At 40.9% G+C, this 15,625-nt stretch overlaps 2 protein-coding genes across 3 annotated transcripts; both read left to right on the top strand.

Annotated features, from left to right (window-relative positions):
- The first annotated feature begins 410 nt into the window (after positions 1-410).
- On the top strand, positions 411-12,277 carry cbwd (COBW domain containing). Of its 2 annotated transcripts, none has more exons than XM_027014390.2 (16): positions 411-785; positions 1,035-1,137; positions 1,559-1,645; positions 1,932-2,028; positions 2,430-2,521; positions 3,495-3,554; positions 3,876-3,913; positions 5,288-5,334; positions 6,510-6,596; positions 6,835-6,879; positions 8,487-8,543; positions 9,495-9,546; positions 10,604-10,672; positions 10,814-10,879; positions 11,346-11,475; positions 11,682-12,277. In XM_027014390.2, exons 2-16 carry the CDS (start codon positions 1,041-1,043, stop codon positions 11,756-11,758), a joined length of 1,101 nt encoding a protein of 366 aa, XP_026870191.1. In that variant the 5' UTR covers positions 411-785; positions 1,035-1,040; the 3' UTR covers positions 11,759-12,277. The 2 variants fall into 2 exon arrangements, with proteins under 2 accessions (XP_026870191.1, XP_026870190.1); XM_027014389.2 differs by having other exon boundaries at positions 412-679.
- Positions 12,278-14,020: 1,743 nt separating this feature from the next.
- foxd5 (forkhead box D5) lies at positions 14,021-15,068 on the top strand. The gene has a single exon (XM_027014394.1). It carries the CDS (start codon positions 14,061-14,063, stop codon positions 15,066-15,068), a length of 1,008 nt encoding a protein of 335 aa, XP_026870195.1. The 5' UTR covers positions 14,021-14,060.
- The last annotated feature ends 557 nt before the right edge of the window (positions 15,069-15,625 follow it).

Genomic DNA, 15,625 nt, shown 5'->3' with positions numbered 1-15,625 from the left:
CTATTGTACAGACAGCTATTTATACAGGTCATTTTTGATCATTTGGTGAACTGAGGGGCATCTGCTGGAACAATCGTATCTTACACTGGCTTCATCAAACTAACGTTTTCATTAAAGCTAACAAAGAAGTGGTAAATAATGTCACATTAGGCTACCAACCATCTGGTCTTTGGTATGTGTATATGTCTCTCTCTTTCTCTCTTTCTTTCTCTCTCTCTCTCTCTCTCTCTCTCTCTCTCTCTCTGTCTCTCGCTCTCTCTCTCTCTCTCTCTCTCTCTCATACACACACACACACACACACACACACACACACACACACACATACATATGAAACACCAGAGGGCGCTCTAATACCGATGTAACGTACTATCGATCGTGCATTCGCGGTCCAATAAATAAGCAAAGTGACGCATCACAATGTTTAGTCGATTATGTTAGCTTTCTGACAAATCATTATGGACGTGAAATAAAAACATTCAGTATTACTGTTACTTTTTAAAGTGCATTCAATATTTTATCTTTAGTTAACAGCCGTTGCTAGCTAGGAACTATCCTAGGACATTGTGAATGAGGGGGACGTTAATCCGTGTCACACAATTTTCGTTGCACGAGTTGAGTTTGCCTAATTCAAAAACAAAACGTACTATAAGAAACGAATAAATAGTCATTCGGGAATAGAGTAAGTTGCAGCTTCTTTGTGTGAATAATGTGGTCCAGTCGGTGTGAAGTCTTACCGCCAGCAATCATGATAAATTAGCTTGCTAGCTAGCCATCCTACCTGACCGGTTAGTTTCACTTTGTGTAATAACGTTACGAGATTATCTAGTTTATCTTGGCTAATTAGGAATATTTTAGTAAACGAAACCCGTAAGGTTACGAGGCTCATTACCTATATCATGTCATAAAATTATCAATACTACTTTTGTCATGAACCATCTTTCTCCAATGAACTGACGTTCCGGTAGCTCTGTTAAAACGCTATCTAGCTGTCTTAGTTAACTTTATTTCATCCCCATATTTAACATGTCCACAAGGGCCTGATGGACGAGGAGGACGATTGTCCAGAGCTGGTTCCTATCGAGGAGAAGACGAGGCCTACAGTGCAAATACCTGTGACCATAATCACGGGCTACCTGGGTGAGCTTTCAAGGCTTTCCTAACCGTTAGCAAGCCCTTTCTTTTCTGTGGGCCCTTTAGTTTAATAGCTACGGTTAACAATTTACAGAATGACTCTGAAAACTTACCGATTCCATTCCGGTGAATATTGTTAGAGCTGAAGTAGCTTCAGGATCTGAGTGTGTATAAGCTGTGTATAAGATTTCTGTGAGAGCTCACCTGTTGGCACAGAGGCTGTGTGAACAAAGCGCTCATGCAAAGTAGAGGAAATTCAGGCTTGAACAGTTTCATCTGCCAAAAAATGCTCCTGGTACTCCACAGCACAACCGCAGGGCACCTGAGTAAACTTTAGGATAAGTTTCGTCCTAGAAGACCCTAAAACTGAAACATGTTCATCTTTTCACATGGCTTTGTGTGTGTGTGTTTTGTTTTGTTTTTACAGGTGCTGGGAAAACAACACTATTGAACTACATACTGACCGAGCAGCATAACAAAAGAATAGCCGTCATACTCAATGAATTTGGTGAAGGCAAGTTGGCTTGCAAAGCTTTTAAAGGAAGAGTAGGGGATAGGTGATTACTGAACTGAAAGAAGCAGTGAAAGTTAGGAGTCTCAAAATGCTACAGGTGCAAAACTGGACAGTAGATTCTGCAGTTTCTCAGATTAAGCTGTTTGGGGTGAAAGGAGAACTTCTCATTTTAGATTATGATAATTCTGAGATTGTTGAATAACACACAAAATGAGTTGCATCATTGTCAGATGGATTAGTGTGTGTCTGAGTCGCAATAGCACATGCTCTTCTTTTGGGTGTGTAGGCAGTGCACTGGAGAAATCCCTGGCAGTGAGCCAGGCAGGAGAGCTATACGAAGAGTGGCTAGAGCTCCGGAACGGCTGCTTGTGCTGCTCGGTGAAGTATGGCCACACTGTCCTCAGATCAAGTCAGGAGTTAAAACCAAGCAGTGCTCTTCTGACCAGAAAGATATATTTTAAAAAATTGCAGTACAGAATCAGAGGAGAGGGCTCATATTGCAAAATAGTACTGTAGTAAAGCTATGTCGACCACTGGGCCGTTGAGTCAGGAAGCACGCTTGTGCTGTTGCATCTTTCTGCATGTTAAGTATTAGGACCAGATAAGCAAAGACTGTAAAATGTTGATGACTTAAGAGTAGAAAGCTAGAGAGCGTGCCATGCATGAGGGTCAGGCAGAGAACCTTTATCTGATATAAGCTTACTTACAGTTTAACAAATTCATACTTCAATATGACATAAGCTGTGTTTTTTGTTCTTCATCAACCTCTATTTTTTTTACGCAGAGATAACGGACTTAAAGCGATTGAAAATCTAATGGAGAAGAAAGGCAAGTTTGACTACATTCTCCTCGAGACGACTGGTCTGGCAGATCCAGGTACTTTTCCAGCACTGGTAGTCGCTCCTTGTCCCAGTGTCCTTACGTACTCTTTACACCAGAATGCGTTAATTGGAAGAAGCTAAATGTCAGTGAACACCTACTTGTTTTCTTGATGTGATGTTGATGTTAGTTTCTGTCCTTTTTCAAAATAAAAAATATGAATATATCATCACTTTAAAAACAAAAAAACTTGGAGGCTGTACGTCAACAAGTATAAAGCAGCTCATGAGCTCGGAGCAACCCCATCTCCAACACAGCGTGGGGAGGGGGGCATCAGACATCAGTCAGGCGAAATAGAAATCAATTGGAAGGTCTTAGAGGGCAACACCTCTGCCAAACAGACTGAGCACATGATTGACAGGCAGAAGGGGCCAACGCCGGGCTATGTCTGGCAGACAGTTCAGTTTGGGCCAACGGAGCACGCTCAGACTGGGTCTCTTCTCACTCCCCTGACTTGTCATTGGTTGCGGCAGGCCTGTCACTCTGTGTGGGTCTCATGGGGATAAACTCCTCCCTCTGTCAAAAAAACGTGGTTGTAGCTTAAATGGGCTATGCATCCAGTGTCTTTTAAGAACATTGCTTTCATTACTATCCTATCAAATATTTACAGTGCTTTCTTATTCTACCCTGACAGCTTGACAAAGGTCCATTATTTGAACAAGATGGGTCCACAGTGTGACATGAATCTGTGAAATAACTTAAATCAGAAAAGTTGAATAGCACGGAAACATACAAAACAGAGCTTGTAGTGGAAACAAATCCAACCACCCATGAAATTTGGTAATGCATTTTAAAGCGTTTTAAGGCCTTCCTTTCAATATTACTTTATTAAGAAAAATATTTTTCTTTTGCTTCATTTACACCCCCTATGCTGATGGTGAGAAATGATGTCACACTGGGCTTACAATAACAGTGCTGTGGTTGTTGCATGGGAAGTGTTTGGTTTATTCCCCCCCCCCCCCCCCACTAGGAGCTGTTGCTACTATGTTCTGGGTTGATGCTGAGTTAGGAAGTGATCTCTACCTAGATGGTAAGTATTTTGTTACAAAACTGAATCAGTCATCTAAAATATGGAGTGTTTGTAATATGCCTAAGGGGGGACTAAAAGAGGAATTAGTCCTGCTACCTTAGAGCCAGACACTTGTATTTAGCTCATATTTTTCTACTGTACTTTTGTTTTTTGTTTCCATCTTTTTAACTAGAAGAATGTTTATAAGTAAAACTTTTGAACAATGTATATAATGTGTTTAACTGTCTGGTGGCCCTCTAACAAAAATAGCATGATGTGCTGCATGAAACAGTGCAGGTTTAATCCTGGGTAGATGTTGCTGATTTTTCATTTTCATTTCAGGCATTATTACTGTTATTGATGCAAAATATGGACTGCAGGTAATTAAAGCAATATTTATACAAATTAGTTTGAGTGATGTTATAGATGCTCAGTAATGGCAAATAATTAGCACACTAAATTAAAACTAGCACAGTTAGTGAGTCATGTTGAGTTTTGCCTTTTATAATATTTTTGTGGGAAACCTTGATATTAACTGACTTTAATTAATGAAGCACTCGAGTATTTTTTTTGATAACTACCCTTCTGAATTCCAAAGCAGACTCTGAAGGTGGCATGTAGGTCTTGCGTTGCTCATATCACTTTGCCTTTGTGCTGAAGCTGTGAAGCACCCCTTCTTCTGATTCCCTCCCCATACCTTTCCCTGTCCACTGCGGTATTGCAGGACAGTGATAGTGGCACCTGTATAGCGGGGCATCATTTAAAGGGTGTCAGGCCTGGCAGGTCGCCTCCCTTTATGGAAGAGCTGTCGCCTCTGGGGGGCTCCGGGGGGGGGGGGATAGAAACTGAAGGAATTGTGGGAATCGCAGCAGATCACTCTAATGGGCCTGTCACCTCTACGGTCACTCACACACTCAGGCCTGATGTGTTCATCAGATGTGGTGGGTGCGTGTGCGTGCGTGCATGTTCATGGGATGGGGTCAAATAATACATCTTCACTCCCTCTGCTCATCAGTGCTGACTGGCCTGGACAGGCACCTTGAACGTCTTCTGATTTTATTTCACTGCTGACAGTGAGACTGATGTACCACTGTCTGATGGATCTCTTGGATGGCAGAGGCAGGGCTGTGGTGTCAGTGTGATTACAGACTTAACACTACCAGTGACACATCGGTGCCCACCATGTCGTGGCCTACCAGCAGGAGAAAATCAAGGAAGAAGTGATTATCCCTTCAATAAGCAAACCGTTTGCAAAGAGTCATAGTTCTGTGATTTAGATCTCTGCATCATGTTTACCTCGGTCACTTTTAATGTCATATTCGTCACTTCTCTTCTTGTGACTGAGAGGATGTTTGTATGGAGGTTAGGTTGAAAAGGCCCAGACCTTTAACTGAGTCATAAAGACAATGTGGGGACACCAGAACCTTGGAGAACACGTCGGAGTTCCATCCATCTAGTGCATACTTTATTCAACTAGTACACACGTATATACATACACCCATACATGCATACGTCCAGTCTCCAGGATGGCTTGAGGAGCTGCTGGTACATGCCTTTTAATCATTTACAGTTCACAGCTTGTTCCTTTTCATAATGTTGTTCCTGGGCTCAGAATCAAGTTAAAGAAATGGATGTTGTTATTGTGTTGGTGTGCGATTACCATATGAGGCTACATGTAACATCAAAGGCACCATTAAATAGTTTTGTATTGTTTGTCCTTCTCCCATTCTTTTTCTTTTCTCCCTGTTGTGTAGCATCTGGTCGAAGAGAAACCCGAAGGCCTAATCAACGAAGCCGCAAGGTAAATGGGCCCTTCTCTGATCGCAAAAAAATATTGGATGCTTGATCCACCTTCCAATTTCACATCAGGGTGCAAGAACGCAAGCAAACGGACTGGTGTGGGGTGTTTCCAGCTGTGCTCCCTTTCCACTCGCTACTTATCTATTGTGTTGATGGGATGGGGTAGTTCAGATCTTGCCTTACTCTACAGCTGGGGAGAAAAATGGCCAGGTTTTGAACTGTCTCCTCTACCCGTAATTATGCTACTTATCTTGGGCTTGCTGACTCAGCCAAGGATGTCTGGATGCGTGAGGGGCCGGAGCCTTCCCCTGCATGCTCTCAGTAGCCGGGCTGTGTTTCATCACGTGTGATGCAAATGACACTCATTTGTTCCCTTCCGTAAAAGCTTTTTACCACAAAAAAAAGGGAGGTAAAAAAAATTAATCAAATCATGAATTACTGACATTCTTATTACCCAAAACAAATCTGAGATCTTAAGACTAAAACCTGAATATGTGAAATGTGTGCATGTGGCAATTTCAAGCAGACGAGGCTAAAAGCATTTAGTCTGTTGTACTTTATATGCCTGTCGAAATGCTGTCCAAAGATCCTTAAATTTATAACAAGGCTGCATTCCAAAATGTATTCTGAAACAAGGCTGCACTGCAAATGTTGATTCCAAACTGTAATCACTACATGCTCGTCTCTCCCTCCACCAAACACTTTTGCTTGTTTGAAGCTCAAGTATTTAACCAAAAAGTGGTAAAAACAGTAAACAGTGCTTGCCTTTAATCAGCCATATGGCTACTTTTATGTGCTTCCTCCCCCCCTCACCTGCTGTAGCTGCGTAGCCCCCTGCCCCGCCCCCCACGGCCTCACCTGCTGTAGCTGGGTGGTGCTGGAGATGTTTGGAGACACACTGGAATGCTCTCAAGTGCCCGAGGCTGCCGTTGTAGCCTCTCTTCTCTGTTTGTGTTTTCCCACCGCACAAAATGCTGGCACCTTTTGAGCACAGCTCCTGCCATGCCACCCACACTGCAAGATGAGAGCGAGGGGGGTGGATGTAACACAACAAAGAGTGGTGTGTTTACGCTCCTAGGCAAACACACACACTTTTGCACACTTTAGTGAATAGGCTACTGAACAAAGCAATAAAGACTGTGAGCTCTGACATCTTTTTTTTTTTTTCTTCTCCAGGCAGATAGCCCTGGCTGATCTGACCATTATCAATAAGACAGATCTTGTGAATGAGACGGAGCTGGGCCAGCTCCGAGACGCAGTCAGGTGCGACGCTACTGCCACACCTTCACACAATACCTTACTGAACTTTAATCTATGATATTCATGTTTACCTGTATTTTTGCTTGCGTGCCTTTTTTGCATTAAAAATGGCTTATACTATTAGGTTCTAAGGACATTTTATCTAATTTTTAACATTTTAGTTTTTTTAACTGTGAAACATCATTGTGACGCTCTTCTTAAATGGTTGTATCGTCTGTGCCCTCCCCTCGCTCCGCCCCAGGTCCATTAATGGCCTTGTCAGAATCTTGGAAACACAGAGGTCCAGGTGAGTCTGCCCAGCAAGCCTACCAGTGACATCCTGCAACAGAACAGAATGAAAACATTAAGCGTCTACAAAAGTGTGTGAGGGCGTGTGTGACTAAACTTGTTTGTTGGATTGTTCTTGTGAACTTCAGGACAAAAAAAGGGCAAAATAGTCCTGACGAGTCAAAGTGCTTTTTACAGAGAATGAATGTTTCATTTTTACAACAGAAAGGCCAAAATATTTCTTTTTGTTTACTGAGACTTGGTTAGGTTTGTAAGATGTGTATTACCCTGTGTTCTGAAAATTCACAAAAACAAACCTGTGTGTGTTTAAGAGAAAAAATGTGATTGGGGGACACACGCACAAGCAAACACAGACACTTCAGTCCTGTGCTGGTGACCAAATTGAAATGCATCAAGTGTGACATTACACAAGCATCTTTAACCATTAGCCTGTACTGTTGCTGCCCAAGGAATCTCAGCACAGCTGAGATTGGCTTCAGAAATGAGGGATTAATATCTTCTTAGAGGGCTGCAATCAGAATTTTATATATATATATATATATATATATATATATATATATATATATATATATATATATATATATATATATATATATATATATATATATATATACATACATACATACATATACATACACACACACACACACACACAGTGGTGCTTAGAAGTGTTTGCCCCCTTCCTGATATCTTATTTTTTGCATGTTAAATGTTTCAGATCATCAAACAAATTTAAATATTAGACAGTCATAACACAAGAAAACACAATGCAGTTTTTAAATTAAGGTTTTTATTATTAAGGGGAAAAAAATCCAAACCTACATGGCCCTGTGTGAAAAAATGATTGCCCCCTAAACCTCATAACTGGTTGGGCCACCCTTAGCAGCAACAACTGCAATCAAGACTTTGTGATAACTAGCAATGAATCTTTAACAGCACTGTGGAGGAATTTTGGCCCACTGATCTTTGCAGAATTGTTGTAATTCAGCCACATTGGAGGGTTTTCGAGCATGAATCGCCTTTTTAAGGTCATGCCACAGCCTCTCAATCAGATTCAGGTCAGGACTTTGACTGGGCATCTCAAGTCTTCATTTTGTTTTTCTTAAGCCATTCAGAGGTTCATGCTCGAAAACCTTCCTTACAACAATTCTGCAAAGATGGGTGGGCCAAAACTCCTCCACAGTGCTGTAAAAGATCCATTGCCAGTTATCACAATCGCTTGATTGCAGTTATTGCTGCTAAGGGTGGCCCAACCAGTTATTAGGTTTAGGGGGCATTCACTTTTTTACACAGGGCCATGTAGGTTTTCTGTTTACTTGTTATCTTTGTCTAATATTTAAATTTTTTGATGATCTGAAGCATTTAAGTGTGACAAACATGCCAAAAAAATAAGATATCAGGATAACACTTTTCCGCCCCAGGAAGGGGGCAAACACTTTTTCCCCCTTACTGATATCTTAATTTTTGGTATGTTTGTCACACATAAATGCTTCAGATCATCATACAATGGGTTTGCACATTCAGACAGGCTGTAGGTTTATTCTGAAGTGTCATGACTTCCTTTCATGAACTGCCTTGGCATTAATGTGGAATTACTACTTCTAGGGTTGATCTGTCTCAGGTACTGGATCTGCATTCGTTCGACACCAAAGATGATGCACGGTAAAGTAATTATTACTTTTGCAGATTTACAATTTTAGCAGTTCCCACGCCCACTTCAACCCCTCTCCCAATAAGTTTAATTCATTTTTGAGTATTATTTTTTTGGATACCTTTTCAGATTTGTTTTCATTTGTACATCATGGGTTTTACAATTAAACTAATTTGATATATATTATGATTTTTATGATTCATTAAAAGAAAAAAAATATATATAATAGAGGCTGTCTATTGCATACTTATTTAACCCATTGCCCATGCTTTTGTGAAAAAATACAGTTAACCTAAGCCTGCCCATTGTCTGTAAATCAGAAATTATGTATACTGTTGAACATTGACATGCAGATACATTAGCTTAATTTGCACTATCAACAACAATGACAAACTCCTGGAGCAAAAGCTTGATTACTCATTTACCCCCACAAAGAGCACCTTTAATGAGATGAGTTGCGTTGCACCCGCTGAACAGACTGAACCGGTGTTAATGTGAATGGCGGAGGCCAGCTGTAGAGGATTAAACCTCTGGGGACAGAGAGGCTCCAGAGAGGGCAGAACTCTTCAGGCGCATGTCCACACAGACATCCTTTCAGACTCACCGCGCCTCGGTCGCCCTCCTGAGCAGTGGCCACTTGTCTGGGGCGGCCCCCCTCTGCTACACCTGTGTGGCTCTCCTAGCAGAGAGAATAATCCAGAAGGAAACGTTTACCCTCCCTCGGGGGTCGCGGACTGTCTTTCTCTCTTGTATTCTGCTCTTTTCTATCCACAGAAAAGCTTCTCTGCTTTCTCACACCGTCATGTAGATGCACCTTAAGGCAAGCAGTGAAATCTAGCTCTTTGTAGGGATTTTTTTTTAAAAAGGTCTTTAGGAAAGCCTTGAGGTTCTAATGTCACATCAGTCAGTGCAATTATAGCACACTGAAATAGCACTCAAATGTGCCATTCTGTTACATTTAGGCTGGCTGAGACTCTACAGCTGATGAAAACAACACAACCACATCTAGACAAGGTAACAGTGCCCTGTAAAGATGTTCAGAGCTTGTGTAATGCTATGACAGTAGGCATTTCCCCAAGGACTTTCAGGTTTGGATCATTTCCTTGGCCTTTTAGCTTCTGCAGAGCTTTTGAAACGAGTCATTTGAATCTTTAGCTTTTTTTTCATATTGAAGAACCCTTTACAAATCAGTTCCTAGTTCCAAACTAGAAAGCACATTTAGGTTAATATATTTCCATGTCTAATTTGAAATTAAAATTTAATTTTATTTGATTTTGAAATAAAAAATGAATTTTACTGAAATTCAAATAAGCATCAGTATACCAATTATTGTACAGACATTATAAATTTAACGTGAGTTTGACCACCTGGTAAAGCAATGCAGTAATATGGATCCAAACCTGGTTTTGTTGTGTACTCTACTACTCCACTGTCATAATGCATAGCAAGGGCTCCTACGCTGTAGTGGTTGGGGGTGGAGAAGTGGTTGTAGTATTAGCATGGGCCCATAGTTCCCACATCTAGCCTAACCACCCTCCACTTCTCCCCCCCATCGAGACGAGGCCCATTGCTCTTTTCATGCAAACGAGTGCCCTGTTTTCTGTTGTTATTCCAGAGTTAAAAAGGAAGTGTGTAACTTCGACACTGTCAAACAATGGTTTAAATATCTGCAGAGTGACCCTGTAATGTCCTCGGGAAGTTCACAAGTTTGGAGGTGGTGAATCAAGTTGGCCGAGACTGCTAAAGCTGTTACTGTGCTCTTGGGGGAAATTAAATCAAAATGAAACTTTGACGCATTTGGTGATGTCATATTAATAGTGTTTGTGCTGGTCAAGTCACACTCTTATTAGTACAGATGTTTATTTGAAAGACTAAAACTTTTATTTCTGTCTCTTTTTTTTTTTTGCATCAGTTAAACTTATTTTGCTTTTGAATAACATTTTTTACTTGTCTTTTTAACTTTTATTTTTAAAAACATTTGTCATTTTCTAAAATCAGTTACAGAAAATTGCATCTTTCCCAGAGGTGTAGAAAATGGTTGTAAAATGTTTATTTTTCCTGTCATTTCTAGAATATACTGACAGTTACTTTTGAAGTACCTGGAAGTGTCTCTGAGGATGATTTAAATGTGTTTATTCAGGTAGGAATAAATCTTACTAAAAGCATACAAGTCAATGCATGTAAAAGTCAACTTCTAAGACATTGTTTGATATACTGACTGAAACATTGATTGCGGTATATTGTTTTAAGTTACTTAGCCAGTGTCTGCCTTTCTTTCTAGAACCTCTTGTGGGAAAAGACATTTAAGAACAGAGAAGGTTTGGCTATGAATGTCATTCGTTCAAAGGTAAGTGTGTGCAGGCTCAGTTAAAGGGACTAATCAGTTTTTCCAACAAAGTTTTCTTTCACTGAGCATTAGGTCTCTTTAAATGATGCACTCGAACAAATTTCAAAGTAGGGAAAGCAAAAGAGTATTTCAAATATTGTTTTTTTAATACTTAATATACAAACAGGACATTATAAATTTTTTTTGCGAAATACAGTAAGTGGTGTACATTTACTTTGTTGCATTATACCATTGTCGATTTTATTGCACATGTTCCAACTGCAGTTGTTTCTTAGCTTAAAGGTAAACTAATCTATAAGATCCATGGCTACATGATTCTGCATCCTCGAAGTGGGAAGTTTTTTTCCCTCCTACCAGCTATTTAATTTTCCCCAGTATTACTATGGCATGGCATAAAGAGAGCAGGCGTTTGTGCTCGGTGTTTCGGGCGTGGCTAAGATGTGGTGTGTGTGCTTTGCTGCGGCAGGGCGTGGTGTCTCTCCAGGGCAGACAGAAGCGGGCCATGCTGCAGGGGGTCCATGAGCTCTATGAACTGGAGGAAACACTCGAGGCCTGGGCGGATGGAGAGCCCAGGATCAACAGACTGGTCTTCATCGGTGAGACTCTCACCTTTTCACACCTGTTCGTCTCTGCCTCAGAAATTCTCAATCACTTTGAATAATGTAGAATAATGTGGAAATGTAATTTGTGAACGTGGAACAATTGGACAGCACTTTGCAGAGCTTTTCAAGCAGAAGCTATTTGGTTTAATTCTTCATAAAGGGTTCAATGTTACGTAACGCGCACCCTTTCCTCATTTTAGGCCGCAATCTGGATGGGGACGTACTGAAGGATGAATTCCTCTCTCTAGTCTCAAACGAAGAGGATGGGATGGAGTAGAAGTATTATAAAGTCTGAGTGCTGACCTAGAGTCAGATTTTTGTCTACTGAATAAGCTCGTGGACAGGGCAGCGCTGGCCCTGAACTAGCACTGTTATCCTAACATGCTTTATCCATAAAGCTGATGTTTGTTGTTTGTTTTTAATTCAGATTTGGCTATATGGTACATGGTTCAGTGCACAATACTTTGCCACTGAGGTAAAGGGACAGTGGAACTACTTTTGAGGTCATGTGATATTGAGGTACACATACTTACTGGAATATTCAGTGAGCTTTTGTGTGTATACAACTGTGGAATAGATGTAAAGAAAAATCTTTTCTGAAATGTAAACTCAACACATTAGACTTACCCCAAATACTGTGACTGGCAAGCATACATGCTGCCAGATGACTCCTGTAGAGTCTTAGTTTCTGCAGAGTATTGACACTTAAATTCAAGTAAATTGCAGCCCTACTGTATGAAACAAAATGGTTTTAAAATTCACAATAAAAATTGCATGACAATTGAATAGACTTTAACCAGTAGTTGGGTGATTTCTCTAACGTGTTTATTTTCTGTGTGGTATACTCCGTTTGAATTCCTTAATTTCTTAATACACTCCTCAACATCTAGTATTTAATACTTGAAAATATTAACATGTTTCAGTGGAGAGCTTTAATGTGTCATGAACAATATGAAATGGGGATTGAAAGTAACCGCCTCACACCAGGTTCTGTCGCACTGGAGCTGCTGATGTGAAATGGTTTACTGAACATGCAGTTTGAGACTCTGCATTCCCGTATAACTTTTGTTCTTTTCATGTTTCATGGAAGGAGTCATCGTTTGATAGTCACTCCAAGTCGTTTCAAAGTAGACCATTCCGTTTACATACTTAATTTGAGTAGGATCATAAATTCACATTGAGCTCCGAAGACTCCCGCAGGTGAGAAACTAGACGGGCACTTCCGTCTCCTTCATTTGCAACTCAGATCGGTGTCGGCCAGTTTAACACGCACCCGCGCACAAGACGTTTGCTTTGAGGACAGTTGAGGTCATTTATACCAGCCTAATAAAACTACGCCATGGCCCATGGCGCTAAACGCGCGGTGCAGCTGCGACGTTTCCTACTCGATTCTAATGTTGATAGGCTCGTTTACTGGCCTGCAAACACCTATTCTTGGGTCCAAGCAGGGAGCCCTGCCACGGTCATTTTCATGGTCGTACCGCCTGCGGATATTTTCAGGTGGCAAGCTAAACGAACCCCGGGGGGTCTCGCGGAAAAGCTACGCGTTTTAATCCGGACTTGGGCGTGGTGTGAAAGCTCACCAACTCATTCATCTCCCACAGCGCCACTGCTTCTGAAGAAGTAGGCCGAAAGTTGTTTTAAGTCGTTTGGAAATATTATCTAAATTATATTAATATATAGATGAGTGTTATATGGATACATTTATGAGCCTAGATAAATATATATACATTTTATACAGATGTTTTTCATGTGTAATACTCCGAGCGTCATTTGAATTTAGAAGAGATATTAAATATTTATTTAGGCTTATTAATGCACAATAGATCAGGATTTGTTAGCCACAGTTTTTCTTTGTGTGCTTCCCTGCTCCCAGCCCCTGGCCCGTCGTTGATTTGTTAATGGGTTAACTGAACGACGGCCCAACATTGCGTTTAGATCTGTTCGACTGCAATGAAACACAAGCCTCTAATAAGGTCTGGGCTGATTAGGCTACTCCTTACGCGCTTATACGTTTTTCATTTGGACTGGGAAGGCCAATTTAAATTAGCCTCCGGTTTGTTAATGTTGAGGTGATGTAGCTGTAGTTTCTTTTTGTTTAACCGTGAACATTAATTGCAAAACTACCTGATAACTGAAATCATGTTAATTTAACCCTTTCCCCCGTGCACAGTCATGTTAAAAAATTGAAAGACGCTATTTTTTTCTTCTCTCCTCCATCACTGTCATTGTAAAGCGGCATTGTGTCTGTGAAAAGCGCTATATAAATTGAAATTATTATTATTATTATTCCTTCGAAAAACAATAATTTGCATTTTGTATGAGACTACAGTATTGACCAAGAGCCCCCACACCTGCGTAAACGCTGTGATTCCCTGTGGGGACTCTTCACTCCTATTGGTCTGGCCATCATTTGACCAAGACGGGGTGCGTGGACCCTCATAAATAGCCCTCATTTCCACAGTCCTGGCAGACTTGCAAACAAGCTGCGCGAAGACCACACGCACACAAGATACTTTCTTTGAACGTCGCTTCGAGTTGTGAAGTAAAACCAGTGCCCAACTCTGGGGTCAGAAATTATGATCCTGTCTATGGATGAAGCAACTCGTCGCAAAGGCGTCTCCCCTGATGAAGAGATAGATATCGTCAGGGGAGATTTAACTGGGAATAGAACAGATTTTTTCCCATCTTGTCGGGACGCCATGTCGGCTGAGTCCGGCGCGGAGGCAGACAGCTCCGAAGTTGACTCTTCTGGTGAGAGCGAGAGTAGTTTTTGCGAAAAGGCCCCTACACCACATCGGCAACAAAACGGTTCCGTCAAGCCTCCGTATTCTTACATTGCCCTCATCACCATGGCAATCCTTCAGAGCCCTATGAAGAAACTCACCCTGAGTGGCATTTGTGACTTTATCAGCAACAAGTTCCCTTATTATAAGGAAAAATTTCCGGCTTGGCAGAACTCAATCAGACATAACTTATCACTCAACGACTGTTTCATCAAGATTCCAAGAGAACCAGGCAATCCAGGTAAAGGAAACTACTGGTCGCTTGACCCTGCCTCCGAAGACATGTTTGACAACGGCAGTTTTCTGCGCAGAAGAAAGAGATTTAAAAGGAACCAACCGGAATATTCCAAAGATGGACTCTTGCTTTACCCAAATATTAGTTACCGATCTTACGGGAGACCTTACTGCGTGTCTGGACAAATGGTGACGCAGGCTACGCACCTTGGATACATGCCCGTCCAAGACGCCGTCGTCGTGCCATCACCGTATTTTCAGCTTCAGAGTGTAGCTAAGGTCCCCGAAGGCCAAGGATTTCGTCACCAGACGCGCCTCAGCCTTCCCGAGCAAAGGCCAGACCGTGAGACGCAAAAGTTTGCTTTTAGTATTGACAGTATCATGGCAAAATCGACCATTTCCGTAAACAAAAACTCTGTCCATCAACTGCCAGTCGAATACGGTCGCCTCTTTCCACCACTACCATCTTGTGTGGTTCCAAATTTCCTACCAGTGGCAAGGTCTCCTTTTGCTTTGACCACAGTGCCATTTTCAGAAAGCTTACAAATAGCCTATCCGAACTGTTGAACGTCTATAAATTTGTATCTAGAATAACTTTTTTTTTAATTGCACGTCATTGCGGACAGCTGTCCATGTTTTACAGTGCATTCCAAATGCGCAATATGTAAATAATTCATAGTTTTAATGCAAATGTATATAGCCTAATGTTAATATATAAATATAGCTTTTATATGTGTGTAACGTGTTTCATTATAATGTTTAAAATTGTGCCATTCAATGTCTATTTAGTGTTCCATCCCAATAAATGTGATTGTTAAAAAAAATCAGTGTAATGTCAAAAGTGATTTTGGGTTGCTTTGTAACTGCGTTTTACAAATTTAATTGCTTTCTCCTAAGAGATGTGTGTTTTTATATCGCAACAAAAAAATAAAGTTCTCATAAAAATAAAACGTTTTTAGTTTTCTAAAAATGTTTTTAAAAGTTTTTTTTTGTGAGACTTTATAGGTATAACCCGTGCTAGGGTGAAAACAGGAAAGAGAACATTTTCTGAAATTATGAAAACCAACACAATTATTCAATTTCTTAAGCAGTTTTAAATGGTATTTCAAGTGTTCGCGAGAATT

Source organism: Electrophorus electricus, chromosome 23 (genome assembly GCF_013358815.1).
Source record: "Electrophorus electricus isolate fEleEle1 chromosome 23, fEleEle1.pri, whole genome shotgun sequence".
Classification (NCBI taxonomy): domain Eukaryota; kingdom Metazoa; phylum Chordata; class Actinopteri; order Gymnotiformes; family Gymnotidae; genus Electrophorus; species Electrophorus electricus.
Note: the sequence above shows the minus strand (reverse complement) of the source record. Positions and strands in the feature narration are given on the sequence as shown.

What these genes read in the sequence shown, in the direction of transcription:
- cbwd (XM_027014390.2), top strand. Translation starts at nt 1,041, where the DNA reads ATGGACGAGGAGGACGATTGTCCAGAGCTGGTTCCTATCGAGGAGAAG. An exon ending in AAGTGATCTCTACCTAGATG is followed by an intron (nt 3,555 to 3,875) that starts GTAAGTATTTTG and finishes TTTTCATTTCAG; the next exon opens with GCATTATTACTGTTATTGAT. An exon ending in CAGCTCCGAGACGCAGTCAG is followed by an intron (nt 6,597 to 6,834) that starts GTGCGACGCTAC and finishes GCTCCGCCCCAG; the next exon opens with GTCCATTAATGGCCTTGTCA.
- foxd5 (XM_027014394.1), top strand. Translation starts at nt 14,061, where the DNA reads ATGATCCTGTCTATGGATGAAGCAACTCGTCGCAAAGGCGTCTCCCCT.